The 19454-nt window shown below is 43.6% G+C and overlaps 3 protein-coding genes across 5 annotated transcripts in view; 2 read left to right on the plus strand and 1 right to left on the minus strand.

Annotated features, from left to right (window-relative positions):
- SHROOM1 (shroom family member 1) overlaps positions 1-722 on the minus strand; it is a 40282-nt gene extending 39560 nt beyond the window's left edge. For all 3 annotated transcript variants that reach the window (XM_054217700.1, XM_054217699.1, XM_054217696.1), the window contains exon 1: positions 488-722. The gene's annotated coding sequence lies outside the window, so the exon portion shown is untranslated. The remainder of the gene's footprint in view (positions 1-487) is intronic.
- A 7711-nt stretch (positions 723-8433) lies between these two features.
- GDF9 (growth differentiation factor 9) lies at positions 8434-11741 on the plus strand. Its single transcript, XM_054217639.1, has 2 exons — positions 8434-8863; positions 10789-11741. The coding sequence occupies exons 1-2, from the start codon at positions 8434-8436 to the stop codon at positions 11739-11741; spliced, it is 1383 nt and encodes a 460-aa protein (XP_054073614.1).
- Positions 11742-14574: 2833 nt separating this feature from the next.
- LOC128916371 (cytochrome b-c1 complex subunit 8) lies at positions 14575-16032 on the plus strand. The gene is made up of 2 exons (XM_054217889.1): positions 14575-14795; positions 15810-16032. Exons 1-2 carry the CDS (start codon positions 14642-14644, stop codon positions 15902-15904), a joined length of 249 nt encoding a protein of 82 aa, XP_054073864.1. The 5' UTR covers positions 14575-14641; the 3' UTR covers positions 15905-16032.
- Positions 16033-19454: the final 3422 nt, after the last annotated feature.

The following is a 19454-nucleotide window of genomic DNA, read 5'->3' on the forward strand; positions in this document are numbered from 1 at the left end:
TTTTGCAGGAAATAATTATGTAGCTCAGATTCTGTAAATTCTAGAAAGATTAAAAACCCTCCTGCTGAAGACAGCACAAATAAGCCACACTGTTACATGACAAAACTGTTTTAGCACTATAATTCCACATATTCTAAACGTTGAAAGAATGCTTTTTACCACTGAAATAATACCAGCTGAGATAAAATAATTTTTAAGAACTCTTCTGTTCTTAGCAGACAACAGCATGCTACCCGGCAGCGCGCCTTTACCACTGCACACGCGATTCGCGGCAACACACCGAGGGAACACGCCGCCCCCCCGCTCACCCGTGACCGCTGAAGGCGGGCGGGGGGCTGCGCCGGCCACACGCGCTTCCCCCCATCGTTCCAATCCCAGGCTGGTGGAAGCGCCGCTTTGTGCGGCTTCCAAAGAGCTCCCCGAACTTTCGCTGGCTCCCTCCCCCCCAGCATTCCCAAAGCCCTCCACCTCCGCAACCCCCATTCACCTTCTCAAAGGCCACTCGCCTCCAGCTGGGCGCGCACAGTTACAGTAATTAGAAGCAATCAGTGTAATTTCTGTAACGTGGATCATCACCGCCAGCGTTCGTCACATCGGGCTGTAGCTTCCTCTGCCAGGTCCGCGGGGACAACGCCGTCTCCGAGCATCCCCCATCCCCCGGGACGGGCTTACCTGGACCCCGCGGCGCTCCCCGGGCCGGCCGCGCCAGCTCCGCCTCCCGCGGGGACACCGCGGGCAAAACTCCCGGCCCCCGCCGCTGCCGGGGCTACTTGTATCCCGGGAAGGTAGCGGGGAGGGCCCTGCCCTGCCCAGGGGGAGGCACGGAGGTGGGGTCAGGGTAATGAACCTGAAGCTGCCGGCAGGGGAGAGGCTTTTCTGTGAGCCACGGCGGGCGAGCGCTCGCCGCCAGCGCAGGGCTCTGAGGCACAGGACCAGCTCCAGGAGAGAATCGGAGTCATTTAGGCTGGAAAAGACCCTTAAGGTCACCGAGTCCGACCATAAACCAAACACATAGCCGCACACCAGGAGCGTATCCGTGTATGAAGCATAAGAATGGAGAGACTGGAAAAGAATCTAATTCTGTAATTTATTTCCCTGCAGTTTTAAGAAGCTAAATTAGCCTTTTTTCTCACTAAGGGTCACATAAAGGCTTGTATCTTCACCATATCAGATAGTAGTAGAAAATAAACAAGATCTCAATAAAATGAGAAAGACACAGTTCCCCAACTCCTACCTTACAGCCACAACTGAACCCTATGGCAGAGATGCTGCAAGAATAGCCAGAACTGTTATTTTATTTAGGAACAATGAAAACATTTCTGAAAAACAAACAAACAAACAAGCCACCCTGAAATCGCACTGATTATACAGCAACTTACCTGCCCTGTACGCTGTCTGAGGTGAGGTTTGAGGTAACAGCAGCAGGCTCTCCATTTTTCACAATTTTTATCCCTCAGGGTTTTCTTTGCTCTCCAGTTTGTAAACAAGAGTTTGCCAGGCAGGAAAATACACCAGGAAGGCTGAAAGTGATAATAAGCTTAGCAAATTCAGTTTTCCACACCAATACAAGAGGAAGAGCATCCAATATAAGACCCCAATTTCCTAGGTTTTTTTAAATATTTGTTCCAAATATTTTTCTTCTCCCTTCTGAAAAAAGGGAAAGGAGATAAACACACAGGTAGGATTAAGGAATCATGAAGAGAAGGGGAAAAAACCACCCAAACAAACAAAAAACCCCAACTAATTTCTACCTGCTCATTTACATTTTCTCATTTGTGTAATTTCACATTATACCCAAATTAAGCTAACTACAAGACACTCTCAAAAGCAGCAGGCCAGTACCTCCAACCTTCTTTCTTAGTACAGAGCACATATTAGTCTGCCCCACAGCTTTATATTGAACGTGCAGCTGGGGAATCATAGAACTGGTCGTTCAGCTCACAGCCCAGGTGAAAACTGTTCCACCAACACACGGAAAAAGGCTAAAAGCCAAGGAGGAAAAGGCAAAACTCACCCCTGATAGTGGAAGCCTCAGACTGGGTTAAATGGATTCTGAAACTTGGCCTGAAAGCCACATTTTATGGATGCGTGTATAGCACCTCCCTGTAACAGAAACAGCACGTGCAAACAAACAGCAGTTCTATTTACACAATTCAGAAGTTTCATTTCCATAAATACTTAACTACATTAAAAGACTACCTCATCCAGGTTCCACATGGGCAGCCGTGTTTGTAAGCATGCACAAAACTTTCCCTAGAATGGCTTTTCAAAGATCTACATAAAGGCAATGTCACAGATTTTACTCTTTGCAGATAGTGCATACCAAAACTTTAACTCTGATATTTTTGCTATACACCTATTAGATGCTACACAGCCTAGAAATAACGTAAATAGAGGTGTCCCTCTCTTGAAGGGCCCCTCCGGGAACTTTCTCTGCTACCTTCGGTAGCTCTTTTCTGCAGCTGTTCTTTCTTTTCAGAGAATGAGATCTCATTATTTTTTAAAAGAATATCTGATTACACCAAGGAGAAACCTACTAGTTTTCCATGGGATATTTGCTTAGCAGGTAAAATTGTGAGTGCCATACTTTAGCACTGAGTATCTACATTTTTCCCCAGTCATCACATGGATGATGAACAGTAACGTGTGAATGAGTTATAAACCAAACTCTTGATACAGAAGAGCACTCTAAGAGAGCACTCCAGAAGCATGTACCCTCAGGTCAGGAAAGCTGAAGAGGTTTGACAAAGATACCACACCAATATCCCAATGGCCACCAGCAGTCTCCCAGCAAAGGGAAAAAGAGGCTCGTTTTCAGTGGCAGAGGGAAGCCACAGGTTGCTGTTTGCTAATCATTTGTTTTCACAACAGGACGAAATAAAACTTTTCTCACGCTGCTGCCTATAAAGCCACTAAACTCATGTAGGAAATGAACCAACTGATTACCCTGTCAAGAACATTTATTATTTCTAGTTGTGTAAAGTGTTCACAAGGTCACTTCTCCTCAGTGTTATTCAGCGGTGGGTGTACAGCAATGCCACAGAAGGTAACAGCAAGGTGACGTGCCCAAAGGGATGGCAGCAGGAGCTCTGAAATGTGCCACCATTCCAGCTTGGCACCACCTTCCTCGGCATCCTCTGAGAAGCCACTACGTTTATTTTTATTGCTGTATCTTTGTACATCAAACTCCACACTCAGACCAAGCTGTTTCATCTGTCAGCTAGTATTTTGTAACACTTGAAAGAGTTACTTATTTTTATTGACATATAAATAGTACAATAAACCAGCGATGAGGTTTCACTTTTGGTCAGAACATCCTAATTCATTATATAGAATGCACGAGCTATTAAAATGTTTAGTAAAATGATACTTCCATAAATCTAGAATTTATTTCCATAAATCTAGAAATTCTATGTAGAACTAAATTGAGTACTGGATCAGCTATAGCTAGATCTTTTAGCACAAAGCGCCGATACCTATTGTGAATAATGGAAGTGTACATTAACTTTAGGCACCATTATAATGTATGTTTTTGTAAAGTGGGAATCCAGTACTTTAGACGCGGATGCCTTAGTGAAGCAGGCAGAGGCAGAGGCAATGTTTTTTTTCTCTTTTTGACTGACTCACTGCTGTGCCCTTGGCAGGAGAGTAAAACATAACAATATGCCAGCCCCTGCCTTTGCAGCAGCCAACTCCACTCCATGGGGAGCGGTTCAGAGACCAGTGTCTTCAGGTACAGAGAAAGCGGGAGACACCTGTGGAGGAGGAGTATTTCTCTTCTGAGCGCTCCTCGCTGCCCGGTACAACACAACGCTCATCTCCTCCCCCTTCTCACCTTCCTCACTGGAGTCAACCACCAGGGAACGATCTTTCTTCATCCTGGTGCTTTGGGGACCTCGGCGGGCGTGTAAACAAAGAAAGAGGCCCTCTTGGGCATATCCTCCTCATGCAGGGTTTTCCCTTGTCCAAGGAACTGAGACAATTGTAACTTGAAAGTTTTGAATTATTTGACGTTGTAAAACCTGATTACTGTGGAAAACCCACCATGTTTCACCATTTCTCTAAAGTCCATCATCACTGCTGCTGGCTATTACAGCAGTATCCTGCAGACACCAAACAATACTTGAGACACAGTCATGATCGTGGCTGTGTGCCGAGCTGTGTGTATCTATTTCAGGTCCTTACAAAACTAGTATTATCCTAGGGCTTGAATGCTTCATAATGTTTAATATATTCATCCTCAGAGCACCCCAACAAGGTAGGTGTACTTTGCCGACTCCCTCTCATGGGGCCAGCTTCCATTCTTCACCAGTTAAATTTTCAAACAAGATCTTCACGCCGCCCCTGATGCAAACAGCAGCAATGCTCTCTTATAATCTCCCTTAAATCCCTAAAACTCTGCTTTTCTATGATGCCAACAAATAGAAGATAACTGTTCGTATGCTAAGGCCTTTCTCTTGTCCTATATTTAGATTACAAACTCTCTGGGCAGTTCAGTCTGTATTTATGCAGCACACAGGAAAATAGGCTCATGGTCCATTAGGGAAATTTCCAGGTTCTATAAGTAATGATAATAAAGTGATGGTAAATTAAAACATTTAGAAAACAAAAGATACATGCAAAGCTGCATAGGTCATAGGAGAAGTAGTCTGCACGAAAAAATGAATTCATAAACTATCCATCACTGCCACAGCTTATGTCTATGCCTAGGACTTTTCAGTTCTTTTCCAAGCTTTTCAGGGAGGTTGACCTTTCAGCTAGGGAAATAAGACTTCCATGGGACAATTAAAGATATGATAAATGGGGAAAATCTCATCCACTGTGTGTGTGAAAAACAGCTCAAATGGCAGGTATGACTACAGAGACTCCGGGGACTGCTCTAACGATCAGGTACCAGGAGGTGGTTAGGAACAGAGGCAAATGCAGCCCAGTCTTCTGGCTCTCACCAATTTAAGGGACTGCTGATGCTAACATCCAGGAGATAAAAATGGGCTGACTTGAGCATAGGCTGCTATCATCAGTGATTAAAAAAACAGCTGTTTTACACTCTAGTCATAAGATCAGTGTTACATAGTTTTTTAGCTCTGATTCTGTCTTGTCGAACGATGACATATGTATATATGCATTGGTTCTTTAAAATGATTTGTTTGATCTTTTTGGTTTATGGCAGGAAAAAGCTATTAGAAGTAACAGGAAACATTTCTTCTTTTGAAATTGTTAGAAATCTCTAGAGCTCACATCTGTATAGCAGACACGTATCTCAGCTGTTCCTGTGCGCGAGCAGTTAGCTAAGTTTCTGCAACATTATTAATGGGCCTTGCAGAGAGCACCTGATACTTCTTATATTTCAAAGTCCACTGAGTCAGCTCAGTGAGCCAAAATGAAAACACTTTGTTTATCGGGGCATAACAGCTATGCCTGTGATTAATGCTTTTGCTCCCATGTGGAAACAAACAAACGTCATTATCTAGTTCCAGGGCAAAGCTACACATTCTTCAGGTCTGTTTTATAGGAATTTGAAAATTGTTATTACTTCGTGGTAGTATGGATTACGTACTCACTTAGTGTTTCCCAGGGAAAAAAAGGAAAATACAGTTTCTGCTGCAACAATCTAATGATTAATAATAGAGAGAATAAATATTCAAGATATACAAAACATAAGATTATCAAACAATCTAATAATGGTCTGGATTTTAAAGAGATTTAAGAAACTAATCTCCTCGGATACTGTGTTTTACTAAACAAGTCTTTAACATCTTAAATGCTTGTGCACATGTATTTGCAACTTCCTACAAGTGTAAGTATGCCAGAATCTTCCCTCAAATACAGCTGCAATTTATAACTCTTCAGCAAATGTGTCCAAGCGTTGAGAAACCTGAAGCCCCGTAAATAGTCACCGTTCAGAGGATAAACTGGCTTTGGCAGCGAGCATGGCTTACAGGGCTCTCTCTTTCCTCTTGCATTCCCTCCCCCAGCTCACGGCTCCCCTGCAAGTCACTGGGCACCAGTTCTGCACGTAGGGATTGCTGGGACTGGGCTGGATCAGGGATCTGTGCAGGGGAACTGTGTTTCAGAGGAAGTAATCAACAGCAACATAAACTCCAGTTTTCTCCCTCTTTATTATAGGCTACTGCAGAGCAAAGGAAGTCCAGTTTATTAGAAGCTGCTCAAGAAATGCCTGAAGTTATAAATAAATTCACATGAAGACTCTAAGGCTTCAGTAATGAAAAGAATTCCTGCATTCCTATAGCCCCTCTGAGCACTTCAGCTCCTATTTATGCACTGAAAATTATCTATCATTTTCTAAAGGGTCAAGTAGTCAATCCCACAGTCAAATCAATTGACCTACTGAACATTTCCACAGGTCTAGACCAACCAGTTACTAAAAATGGGAAAACTTAGCCATAAGACCCTTTGAAAGCCTCCACAGCATCTCACACAGCCAGACCCCAGGATGAAGGAAAATAAACAGGATCTAACCTTCTTCTACACCAAAGCACCACAGGATGGTAATCAGCATTATGCTTGACCACGAGATGAGAAACAGTTGTGTTGGTGGCCTCCAGCCACCACTACAGCATCTCCCAGCTTTGGCCAGTGCACCACCAGGCAGTTTGCGTTAGGTTTCTCCTTCTCGTTACAATCAGTGAAGGTGCCTCTTCAGGGATATATTGGCTCAAGTTGGATGTATTTGGACTTTGACTTCTCTGCTTACATTTCTAACAAGACAGCGAATACATGTGGATGAGCTTTACGATCAGGCCACCAGACTATGCAAAAGAGGGGGATATATCTGGTCAGGGCTAGGTTTAAATCTACAGTTAAAAATCTCCATATCCTTTCACCTGTTTCCTCAACTTTTCAGTCTACTCAAGTAAAATTTTCAAAAGCTACATCTTTATGAACTCTTCAATGCAGTGTATATATAAAAATATGTAAGATTATTTTGGCACTCACCGTACAGAATAACACTTAAGGATTTCCTACGCCTTTAGCAACCAGAAGTAGCACTCACGTCCAGTCGAGCCCTGAATTATTCAAGATAGGCTTAATTGTTCTCAACTTCCCCAGTGGTTTCAATAACGTAAAGCAAATATTCACTTTTTGTTGGATTATTTCCCTACCATTTCAGCTCCCTGACTGGACCCACCATAAGATCTGATAACAGGAAAATCAGTGCAAAGGAGAGAGCAGAAATGCACATTCGGTTTGTGGAAGAGGGTAGGGTTAAAGGGCATCTTAATTGTCACCAAACAGCTGAAACTGTAGTTACATTTGTTTGAAATGAATGTAAAGTGGGACTAATTCAGACCCACAAGGGAGGGAGCAGATGAGCTTGTTTGGTGCAAGCATACCTGACTGAAGGATATATTTTTAAAATAAATCAAAGTGCAGATCACCTTGTACAAAACAGTTTAAGCATAGGTGACCTTAGAAGTGACAGTATCCCCCTCTTATCATAATCAAATCAGCTTTAAGACATTTAGCAGCAAAGGTTATATAGTTTCATACTATAGATTGTTATCTGAGTTAACCTACTCCAAATCAAAGAATGCCAGACTGACATTTTTGTAAGTTAATTAAACACTCTCCCAACAAGCAATCCTTACTCAGAAGCCTTAAGATATGAAAGTTAAATTATGGGTGACATTTCACTAGATTATTGATAGCATAGCTCTAATTAAAAACACCTGTTATGAAAACACATTTTTTCCCCCCTGTATTTTCCTAATGAAATAAAACTAAACTCCATCCCTTGAGTTATGCTCAGCTACAAGAGTTTCTGAATATTCCTGATGCAATCAATATTACTCCATTTGGAGTCTTTTGGAGCACACTCCACAGACATCTGATACTGAGTGAAAAAGCATTCTGCTTTTTGGATGCCTTACCTCAGACTGGAGGAAAATACGTGCTGTGTGCTGGAATGAAAACGAAGCTGATGGTACCAGGGTCACAGTTACCTCCCTCAAGCGGGTATTACAGTCAACACAGAAACGAAATGTGAGAAGTATATGAGAAAATGAAAACCAGTTTATTTCTTTTTTTTATTAGCTTATTATTGCTAATAGCAATAATATTTAGCATTATGTATTTCTGCAAATAAACAGATTTAGTTAGACTAGCCAATACCAACTTGTCTCCCCAGCTCCCTCTGGAGGATGGCACACGCTCTTGTTTTGTAATTGACACGTGAAAAAGGTTAACTCTCAGAATAAGGATTTTTCATGGGCAAAGGCTCTAGTCTAAATGCAGACAAGCATGTGGTTTCAGCAGACAGCTGCAGGTCTTTCTCTTTGGTTTCTAATCAGAAAGATTCCTCCCTCCCATTCCACAGCTGTGACATATATAAGGGATGGGGCTTAGGTGCTCTTTTTTTCTTGACTATTTTAGGAGAGGTTGGTTTTTTTTTTGGCTGTAACCCTAAAGAGCATGGAGAGTACTTGGAGAATTTGTGTTTGTTTCTATTGCTGTCTTCACTGGCTTTCTTTGAGTATCCAGTGTTCCCCCCACTCCAGGGGTCGTGTGGTCTTTGACAAGAGCCCTGGGTTATTGGTGGCTCCTGAGGACACCGCCATTGAGCTAAATCCATTGTTGCGGCTGCCGAAAGGCGTGAGACGTGGATATGCCCTCCTGCCTCCCCTTCTCAAGGTGCTGTCTGACCGGGGACACCAGAACTGGGAGGGTGAGGCCCCCAAGCTACAGCCACACTCCAGAGCCCTTCGGTACATGAAGAGGCTGTATAAGATGTCTGCTACCAAGGAGGGAATCCCTAAGGCTAACAAAAGCCACCTCTATAACACTGTTCGACTTTTCACTCCATGTTCTGAATGCAAGCATCGTCACAAGGACCTCCTGAAAGGTAGGTGTGGGGTGGCCTCTGTTGCAAAGGTCAAACAGGGGTTTTCTGTGTGTTCTGTGCTTGCAGCATAGTATAAAAATATCTTATTTCTTTAGAGTTGTTGCTATTTTAATCCTGATGGTTCTTCTCTTAAACAGTAGGAGTTTTTCATAACCTACTTCTCCTTGAATGGTATTAGACATAGACTTCCCCACAGTTTGGGAACTGCCATGCAAATGGTACTATGTTCAAGTCGCTATTGAAGTTTCAGGATGACTCATCTTATTATAGTGAGTCAGAGAAAACTCTACAATCACTTCTAAGTAGGAAAAGTAGAAAAATGGTTAGGTGTAATGGCATCACATTTCCTTCTACTGCCCATCTCAGTTCTGCTTTTTTTAAGGCCATAAAAACGTAGCACTGTAATGAGACTTGTAACAAACTGCCAGAATCCCATTGCAAGATCACTTTTCTCCCTGCTTTGTACGCTTGCTAGGGACAAAACACAACCCAAATGTGTGAATATCCTAAAGGGAAGAGTAGAACTACTTGTAAATCAGGCAGAGGACTGAAAAACTAGGATGGCTGGGGCCCTTGTAACTTACTGTGCTTTCATGGTTTTCTTCAATGTGGGCTGGTCACAGCAACAGCAGCTAGAAATCCTTGGCCTTTAATTCTACTTATGGGACTGCTGGCAAGTGATCTGAGTTCTCCTGGCTTGGATTTTTTCACTTGGAAAGACAGATAACCTTAAACACAAATATCATACTCGTGCACAGTGAACTTTGAGATCGAGGATCAGTTAAGAAGTATTCACTATGGAAAAAATAAAATTAAAATCAATGTTCGTGACTAAAATTTCCTGGCATAATATAATCTTCTGATTCAGAAATATACTCACAATTAATAGTTAATCTCATGATTATATATCCTAAATGTAGTAATAATTAAAGTAGCAGCCTGAATCAACTTCCTACAATTATTGAGGCTATTCAAATTCATGATTGTAGAAAAATTCATTAATATAGAAAAGATAAGTTCATCAAGATCCACAGAGCCCCCATCTGATTTCTGGTTATTTGGCGTATGTAAGTTTGAAGACATCACTTAATGCATTTGAGGTTCTAATTCACAGAAAAAATACAGTGGTGCGTAGTAAAAAAAAAGCAATATATTAAACATATGTTATGTCCACATCTAGAAAACAGGCCAGGAAACAGGTTCATCAATCTCAAAATAAGATGGAAATTGGAGCAAATTCAAAGAATGCATAAAAATGTTTAATATTGGGGCAAAGATAAGAGTAGTGTATCTTACAGTAGAGGTGAATGTGGCAGAAATGTGCATTCAGAATAACTTGGAAGCTCTGGTTCTGTTTCATAAAAGAAAAGCAAAATGACACTCATGAAACAATGATAATTTTTTTTTAAGTAGTGATAATAAATAAATTTCTGCCTTGACATTACTCAGACTTGCTGGTAGCTGCTGGTCAAGTGATTTAAATAGGAAAAAAATATATAAGTAGGAAGAATAAGTAGAGCTAATGCTAAAAAGCTCTGAAAGCATTCACTTTAAAACTTTAGTTATTTCCTTTCATGGCTTGTATAATCTGGAGTGTCTAGTTCCTGTTTCCCCATATCAACACTGAAAAGATTACTGTTAGCTTCCTCCTATACTGTTTTGGTTTTTGGTTTTTTTTTTTAAATTAAATGAATCCTAATACCTCTAAAAATCATGGGGTTTCTTGGTTTTGTTGTCATTTCTTAACTTTTAAATCTTATATCCCTTACCAAAGTAGAAACTCCATATAATAAAAGTAAGGGAGGGCGTCTACATTGGTTTCTTCTGCTGCTGAGTATTTTCTACTTATCCACTACATGATAGTATTTATGCCTAGGGGAAAATTAAGATGCACTAACTCTATAGAATTTTGTTTCCCTTTTCAGGAGATGTTCACTCGGTGGATTTACTCTTCAACCTGGATCGTGTTACTGCTCTAGAGCACTTACTCAAGTCTGTCTTGCTATATTCCTTTGACACATCGGTTCCCATTTCTTCTTCCATTACATGCATGTGCCATTTATTTGTCAAGGAGCATGATTTTTCTAGCCAAGTATGTCCCAGCATTTCGCACTCTGTAGCTTTTAGCCTGCACTTTGAAGTTAGAAAACGCAAGTGGGTTGAGATTGATGTGACTTCTTTTCTCCAGCCTCTAATTGCTACTAACAGGAGGAATATTCATATGGCTGTGAACTTCACTTGTCTGGTGGGTGATCCACAACAGAACACTAAACTGGAAAATCCCATTAATGTGGCACTGGTTCCCCCTTCTCTTCTTCTTTATCTGAATGATACCAGTGAGCAAGCTTATCACAGGTGGAACTCACTTAGACACAGAAGGAAAAACCCAGTGCGGCCCAGGCAAAGGAACAGTCTGCGTGTTGATCCTACGGGCAACAAAGGAAAAGAGAATTCACAGGGTAAAAGGGCCTCTCGACGCCGAAGAGATGAGAATCTGAAAGAAGCACCAGCAACTCCACCTCACAATTTGAGCGAATATTTCAAACAATTTCTTTTCCCTCAAAACGAGTGTGAGCTCCACAACTTCCGTCTAAGTTTTAGCCAACTAAAATGGGACAGATGGATCATAGCACCACACAGGTACAGCCCTCAGTACTGCAAAGGCGACTGCCCACGGGTTGTCGGGCATCGTTACGGCTCTCCTGTCCACACAATGGTACAGAACATAATATACGAGACACTGGACTCCTCTGTTCCAAAGCCCTCCTGTGTTCCTGCCGAATACAGCCCACTGAGCGTCCTGACCATAGAGCCTGATGGCTCCATCGTCTACAAAGAGTACGAAGATATGATAGCTACCAAGTGCACTTGTCGGTAGTGGGTGACTCCTCATTGGTTTTACTCCGGGTTTGGGTATTTCTGCATTCTCAAAGTATCTGTAGCTGTAATCAACTGAACAGCATTTGTGTAGTTCTAAGAGCGCTATAAAATCAGTTAGGATTGAGCATGGAGTTAGTAGAAGGTGTTTACATCATAGCACTTATTTTTGTAGCCACTCAGCCTTTCTAGAATATGAAATTAAATGTAAATAATATCTTTTTATTGGAATAATTTTGCATTTAAAATATGGAAAAGGTTTCAACTACCAGTTGTCTATTTTAAGCTGTTTTGTTACAGATTTAAAATAAGAAATAAATGCCTATCATGCATACCACTTACATTCAGTGCCTGCTAGTTTTCCTCTTTATGAAGAAATCTTTTGTGTGACAACTCCAGCAAGTCTCTAGGAAGAGAGGAGAGTCTTTAATGTTAAAATTGCTGTCTCAGTTCTTAATTCTTTTTCCCTACCACATTTCCAGTTCACCCAAGCAAGAAGACAACTCTTCCTTATGGTTCTGTAAAAAGTTTCAAGGTTGTTTCTTGCTTTTCTTCTGTTGTGCTCTTTGGGCTTTCTCAACCATGGGTGGTGAGAATTTAAGGACAGCTGTGTGGTAACTTGTAAAAATTTAAATAACTGAACTATTTGAGTAAGAACTGGCACCAGCTTACTGGTGAGCTGTTAAAAACAGAAAGGTCTGATCTAGTCCAAGAACAAATCACAAGCTGCTCACAGGGTGAGGGCACAGGATCAGGCACATGGAACTACACTGCCACTTGCTTGGGAATTGTGAAATGTTCAATGCTGTCAGCTGAAAAAAAAAAAAAAAAAGGCCTTTAGAAGCCTTTAAAATTAGTTTATTTAAATGCTGTTAAATTGGTTTTGTAGTCTGAAAATGTGGGGCCACAGCCTCATTTCCTCTCTCAGTGAGATTGTAGGGTAACACTGCCTTAATTCTATGTGCTTTCAAACCAAATTTTTACTACAATTTATTTATTTTCTCCTGGACTTTTCTAGTGTTTTTTTGGTCAAAAATGCTAGTTTCAGGCTGGAGACCCAAGCTAAGAGGGCTTTAGATGGGGCTCAGACACAAAAACCCCCAGCTTTGGTAGGGATTTTAAGATTTTTTTTTTATTATTATTAATAAAAGGATGTGGAGTAGCACTGTATTTGCCACTTATTAGGAGTAGCCCTTAAAATGGTGACTCACTAATGCATCAATACATAAATACCTGAACTTGCTACAGTAAGCCACCTACCCTGAGATCTGACCTGTGCAACGCCCCTGGGCTCAGCCTGGGGTTGGGAGTTCTGCCTGGCAGGGGAAGGGCTGAACCCGAGGGGACTCTGTGACTGTGACAATGGCTCAGCTCGGCACTGCTGGTGTGACACCTCTCCAAGCTGTAAGTACTCGGGGGAAGAGCAATAGGATCTGGCTAACAGTCATTTAACTTCTATCAAAATGAAGTTCCTAATTGAAGATTGCATTAGCCTGGAGCTGTTGAACTAAAAATAGCCCTCGCTTTGGCTCTAATTGAATGTACGTTTGAAGTAAGTACTAAAAGCTCAAGGTAAATATCTTGATGTCAAACAAAAAAAAAAATCCCAGCCCCTGGTCCATGCTACGTTTGCTTGGTTTGAAACAAATTGCTTAATAGAGGGTCACTCCCACTAATCCCTTTACAACAGTAGGAATTCAGCTTTACTGGGCCTCCGAGGAGGATAATAAAATTAATTCTTTCTTTGGCACAAATGGAAAAGACAAAGGGCTGAAATCAAGCTAAGAAAATACATTTTTGGGTCAGCTACAAGCAGTTTTGGAAATACGTAGCCTCAGCAATGGATTAAAGGTTGAGACGTTCTCCAGGGAGGATTTATGCTGCTACACCGTTTTTAGTCTGCAGCAATACTTATTTGAAGAATAATCCCAGTAGTCAAGACCTCTTGCTGAGGTAGGAAACCGTCATTGCTATAAAATGCTGGCCTCTTCTATGATGATAAGCTTGGTTTTGCTATGAATGAGAGGATTTTGAGGCGTCCACTCACAAAGCTGTTGTCTGAGAAATCAGATTCGTTACCTGGTGTGCAATACCCAATCTCACATGCCAGGATGAGACATTGATTATTTATTTCAGAGTTGTACAAGGCTGGGTGCTTGCTGGTTTCCCACAAATCAAGCACATCAAACGGGACTCTGCGCAATTTTTATACACATCTTACAACATCATTATCATATTAGTACCTGTATTTGATTGCTTAGTAATTTACATATGGTTACACAATCGAGTTAGAGTGTGCTCAGGGGAACGGTCTTCACCTGCGCGAGAGTCATCTTTGACCTATGGGTGTGATTTTCAGTATTATAATGAAGGTACATCAGCTAAGACACTTAAAATCTTCACTTTTCTGCCAATTTGGCTTAACTTTTTGCCACATGTAGTTTAGTTGCAGTTTCAAGGTCTATCTGCTCATATGTTCCAGGATGTGCCTCCTCAAGAATGATAACAATACATACTTTCCTCGATTAGGCGTTCTCTCATTAATTCACCCTTGACACGTTCAAGGATAGAATCCTCGTTGTCCGTTATGTGCATACGGCCTCTCAACATTAGTTCGCTGTTAATGATGTCGAGGACAAGCTTTGGTAACGAAGCGGCACCCACTCGCCTTTCGAACCCCTCCTTACTCAGGGGAAGTGTCACCGCGATTAAATTATTACAACTGGAGTATAGAAACGGTGATTTTACACCGTCACCAGCCGGCGGCAGCGCTGAGGGGCGCAGCTGAGGCAACGGGCCGCCGTCCGCACCGGAAGCGGAAGCGGCATCGGAGATGCCGCTTCCGCTTCCGGTGCGGGCGGCGGCAGAGGCGTCCGGTGGGGAAGGTGACACGGAGCCGCCATGGGCCTTCACTTCGGTAACCTGGCGCGGGTCCGCCATGTCATCACCTACAGCCTCTCGCCTTTCGAGCAACGCGCCTTCCCCAACGTCTTCTCGCACGGGGTGCCCAACGTCTGGCGCCGGTTCAGCTCCCAGGTCTTCAAGGTGGTGCCCCGTGAGTATGGGGAGATACCTCAGGGATCGAACACCCCCCACCCCCCGTTTTCCTCCTCAGCGTCTCCATTTTGGGGATGGGGGATTGTCCAGAGAAAGGCAAGGGAGCTGGTGAGGGGTCTGAGGCACAAGTCTGATGAGGAGCCGCTGAGGGAGCTGGGGGTGTTCAGCCTGGAGAAAAGGAGGCTGAGGGGAGACCTTCTCGCTCTCTACAACTCCCTGAAAGGAGGAGTAGGAGCTGGGGGTGTTGGTCGACAGCCGGCTAAACATGAGCCAGCAGTGTGCCCAGGTCGCCAAGGCGGCCACCAGTATCCCGGCCTGTGTCAGCAAGAGTGTGGCCAGCAGGACCGGGGCAGTGACCGTCCCCCTGTACTGGGCACTGGGGAGGCCCCACCTCGAGTGCTGTGTCCAGGTTTGGGCCCCTCACCACAAGAAAGACCTTGAGGTGCTGGAGCGTGTCCAGAGAAGGGCAATGGAGCTGGTGAGGGGTCTGGAGCACCCTCAAGTCTTGTGAGGAGCGGCTGAGGGAGCTGGGGGTGTTCAGCCTGGAGAAAAGGAGGCCGAGGGGAGACCTTCTCGCTCTCTACAACTCCCTGAAAGGAGGGTGTAGCCAGGGGGGGTTGGTCTCTTCTCCCAGGGAACAGGCAACAGGACAAGAGGAAACAGCCTCAAGGTGCACCAGGGGAGGTTTAGGGTGGATATTAGGAAAAGTTTCTTCATGGAAAGGGTTATCAAGCATTGGAAGAGGCTGCCCAGGGAAGTGGTTGAGGCACCATCCCCAGAGGTATTTAGAAGATGGGCAGACGTGGTGCTGAGGGACATGGGTTAGTGGGGGTTTTGTCAGAGTTAGGCTGATGGTTGGACTTGATGGTCTGAAAGGTCCCTTCCAACTGAGATGATTCTGTCTGTGTAATGGTGGCCTTCTGTAATGCGGTCTCTTGCACAGAAGCCTGGTGGTATGAGCCACTCTGTGTTGATTGCAGTGTGACTTGTGAGTGTCCCCTTTCCTTTCCAGCTTTTCTGGCAGCCTATCTCCTCTACTCCTGGGGAACACAAGAGTTTGAGAGGCTGAAGAGGAAGAACCCTGCTGACTATGAAAACGACCAGTAATCGACTTAATAAGAAGACTGTTACCACCCTGTATTATCAACTTGGTGTTGCTAAGCTTGTTCGCATGACTACAAGGGTATTAAGAGGGAGATAAGTCTTGTCTAATAAACTTTAACTTTGTCCCATGACTTTGTGTGAAATCTGTGTCTTGAGATCTTTAAGGTGAGTAGCAGCAAATCTCTGTCTGGTTCACTCTGTACAGGGAGATAATCGGGCTAAAGTTCTGTATGCTCAGACTCTTCTGTTAGAGCATTTCCAGCCTTTTTTGGCTCCTGTTTCTTTGAAACGTTTCTCAGTATAACTAGTGTAGCGAGGGGTGCCTTCAGCTGGAGGTGATTGGAAATAACGGCTCATTGCTCCTTTTACCTTTCCAGCACTGGCCACTGCTTTTTTCTTTAACCTTGATACCTGTGAAAAACAAACAGGCACCTCGTTTGGTATTGACCAAAACGGCATGAGCTGGCTGATGGCTCGGGATTGAATGTGGACTTTGACCTCTGTACAGAGGCTCATCCCTTCACATCCAGAAGACACGGGGCAATGGGTAAAATTTGCAGCGGGAGAGATTTCATCTCGATGTAAGAGTGGAATTTTTTTACTGTGAGAACAATCAATCACTGGAACAACATCCCCAGGGACGTGGTGGTGACTGGACAGGGTGCTGCATAATCTCATCTGGGCTCCCCACAAAAGGGATCTTTTGAGGTCCCTTCCAACCTGGGCTATTCTGTGATTCTGTGTTATTATTTACCTAGTTATCATATTAATGTTAATTGGATGCTTAACTGCAATTCTGATATCTGATTAGTGTTAATAGGCTGGATCAGAAGTTTCTTCTTGGAAACTACCAGGAGAAACAAGACTGTTTAATACCTGAAGATGATTTAAAAACAAATATCTGTACTGAAGTTACTTAAGTATGTGACAAATTCACCCTGTGGCTCTCAGTGTATAAACAAGCTTCACTATTCAAAGTCTGGCACATCTGGCTGGTTCCTTTATCCCTTTACTTCTTCCTTTCAGCCTTGAGCTGACTGTCTGAAGCTCATGCACTGTGCAGAGCCACACATTTATCTCCTGTCCTGCTGTTCTTGTAGCTGGTACTGAGCGTTTATCTTATCCGCAGGGCAGGAGTGACGTTTCCCTGTGTTGGTCTCTTGGTGCGCTCAGGGCTGGGCTCTCTGGAAGCCAAAGATGCTGTCTCCCATGTCAGGAAGTTGGGGGGTATGCAATTTTTATAGCTGAATGCTTTGTTCTTTTGGGGCTCAACATACCTTTAAAAAGCACGTGAGACTAAACTCAGTCTTAGGCTGTTCCTACTGCTCTTGTGTTTACTCCGAGCACAGTCTGAGGTTGGCATCAACAGGAGTAATACAAGTCACACTGCAGCAAGTTGTGCTAAAAATATTCCATGCTTAAATTTAACTCTGAGTTTCAGTTCGTTGGTATTTTCTAGGCGGCTTAACCAAGCAGGGAGGAACGAACTGACTGCTATGACTGTGAGAGCTGGCGAAGACATCTAGAGGCAGACTTTATTCAAAACTTTACTTGTGTTCTGCTTATTTAGCCTCTGAGAGCACCCACAGCAGCTGACAGGTAGCATCAATGAGAGCACATGTGAACTTTTACATTGGTAGCTTCAGTAAATAGTTGTTTTTTCCACGACTTTTGTCTCAGCAGCTCTGCTGAAGGCGAGCAGCGCATCTCGGTTGCTCTCACAAGGTCTCTGTCCCCATTCACAGACAGCTGAACTGTGTCTGAACCAGTTGCCGGGCTACTGTCAACAGCGTGGCACCTTCACCCCAGCCGCCGACCAGTTACCCGAGGCCCCGCAGCCCAGCGACTGCGTGGGCAGTGGCTCAGCCCCGCCGCATCGTCAGCAGCGAGGCAGCCGCCAGCCTGGGCCTCCTCACCCTTTGCTCCACCGCCGGCCTGTCACAACCCTGCCCAGCCATTCTCCGCTGCCTCCGCCGCCCTGTGCCTCCCGCCGGGCAGGGAGAGGGATGCAGAACCCGTTACCAGCAGGGATGGCTCCTGTGGATGTGTGGCATTCAGGAGTTTGGACAGTAGGTATTTCAGAATCCGAACAAAGCGCTTGAAAATTTTTCAGTCATTAATTAATTTCTGTTCTCCCTTTCCTAAATGTTAGAAGTGGCAACAGAGCAACATTTTGTGTCCTTTTTTTTTTTTTTTTTTTTTTGTTATAACATCTTTGCTGTGGCATTTTACTGGTGTGCTGGACTTGTATGCATGGAAACAACTGGTTCAGTTTTATTTTATTGTCCCTGGTTTCTTGCCCAGAGTAAACACGTTGCTGCCTGAAAGGGATATGCTGATGCTATTAGTAATCCAGAAGGAGACAGAACAATTTTGACGTACGTATTGTCACAAAGTACTAGTCTCACCTAGCCAAAAGCTGACGACTTGCAGAGGGCACTGCTGTCAGAATTGAAAGAGCTGTCACTGCAGATCCTGTGCTCCAGAGGTGAAGGTGAGACTGCTGCTGCTGCCTCTTGCTTTCCTTTCCCTGCTCTAGTACAGTGCCTAGCAGAAACAGCAGAAATTAGAACTCGGATGCATGTAAAGAAAGGATTTAATGGGAAAAACAACTGAGAAATTCACAGCCAAACGTAAAAGAAACTTTTAAAGTTCAGCTGTTTGTTGTGCCATGATCCACTGTCGCATTTCCTTCCCTCTGTAAGCCCCAGGAAGGTGAAATGATGAAGGGGTTTGATTCCTCCTCACAGGGCAGGACGACAAACAGGTCAGAGGAAAGAGTGTAAGAACCATTGTAGGAAAGGAACAAATTTTCCAATAGGAGCTGTAGACAATACAATGTAAAGGGTTTTTATTTAATCCAGTGAAGTTTGGGCTAAGGGGTAATCATTGCAGACAGGAACCTGACAACATGGCATTATCTTAATCTAGGTAACTCACCTTCCACGCTGGCACTTACGCCTCCATATCAAGCAATCACAGAGAACGGCAGCCTGTTACATCCAGATTTCTATTTCCAATTCAGCTAAAATGTAGTTCATTTTTTTGTACAGTATCTTCCTACTTGAAGTAACTTAAAACACAGTGTGCACCAAAGCCTGTGTGTACTCGACACAAGTAAACTGGTAATCTCTTTATTATGTTATTCTGCAATCTCACAAGTCTTGTACCCAGCAGACCTGGCATTCACGGGATGGATGTGGGAGCCGGAGGCACGAGATCCCGCAGCTGAGGAGCAGCAGCGAGTACCAGCAAGGTCCATTTAAAGACTGGTGATCTCAGGCGTACGCTTTTCCCTTGTCCCCATGTTTGTAAACTGGGAGAATTTTAGAGAGAATGAGGGGTAAGAGAGAGCTCTTCTTAAACACTCTCTTCTCTGGGCTGTCACAATCTCGTTTCACAATGGAAAAAATTAAGATTCCTCTTAATTACAAACTGCCCATCCCCATCAATGGGAGTTGCTGGCACCTTTGAGAAGACTAACGGTGAGTGATGCTGTAAGGTTCGGAGCAGACTGCAGCCGGCGGCTCTTCTAAAGAAACCATCCTCTGGC

This window comes from Rissa tridactyla, chromosome 11, assembly GCF_028500815.1.
Source record: "Rissa tridactyla isolate bRisTri1 chromosome 11, bRisTri1.patW.cur.20221130, whole genome shotgun sequence".
NCBI lineage: Eukaryota > Metazoa > Chordata > Aves > Charadriiformes > Laridae > Rissa > Rissa tridactyla.

Excerpts from the sequence above, each read along its gene's own strand:
- GDF9 (XM_054217639.1), top strand. The coding sequence starts at position 8,434 with ATGGAGAGTACTTGGAGAATTTGTGTTTGTTTCTATTGCTGTCTTCAC. Across the intron at positions 8,864-10,788 it reads TCACAAGGACCTCCTGAAAG|GAGATGTTCACTCGGTGGAT; the intron begins GTAGGTGTGGGG and ends TTCCCTTTTCAG.
- LOC128916371 (XM_054217889.1), top strand. The coding sequence starts at position 14,642 with ATGGGCCTTCACTTCGGTAACCTGGCGCGGGTCCGCCATGTCATCACC. Across the intron at positions 14,796-15,809 it reads GGTCTTCAAGGTGGTGCCCC|CTTTTCTGGCAGCCTATCTC; the intron begins GTGAGTATGGGG and ends TTTCCTTTCCAG.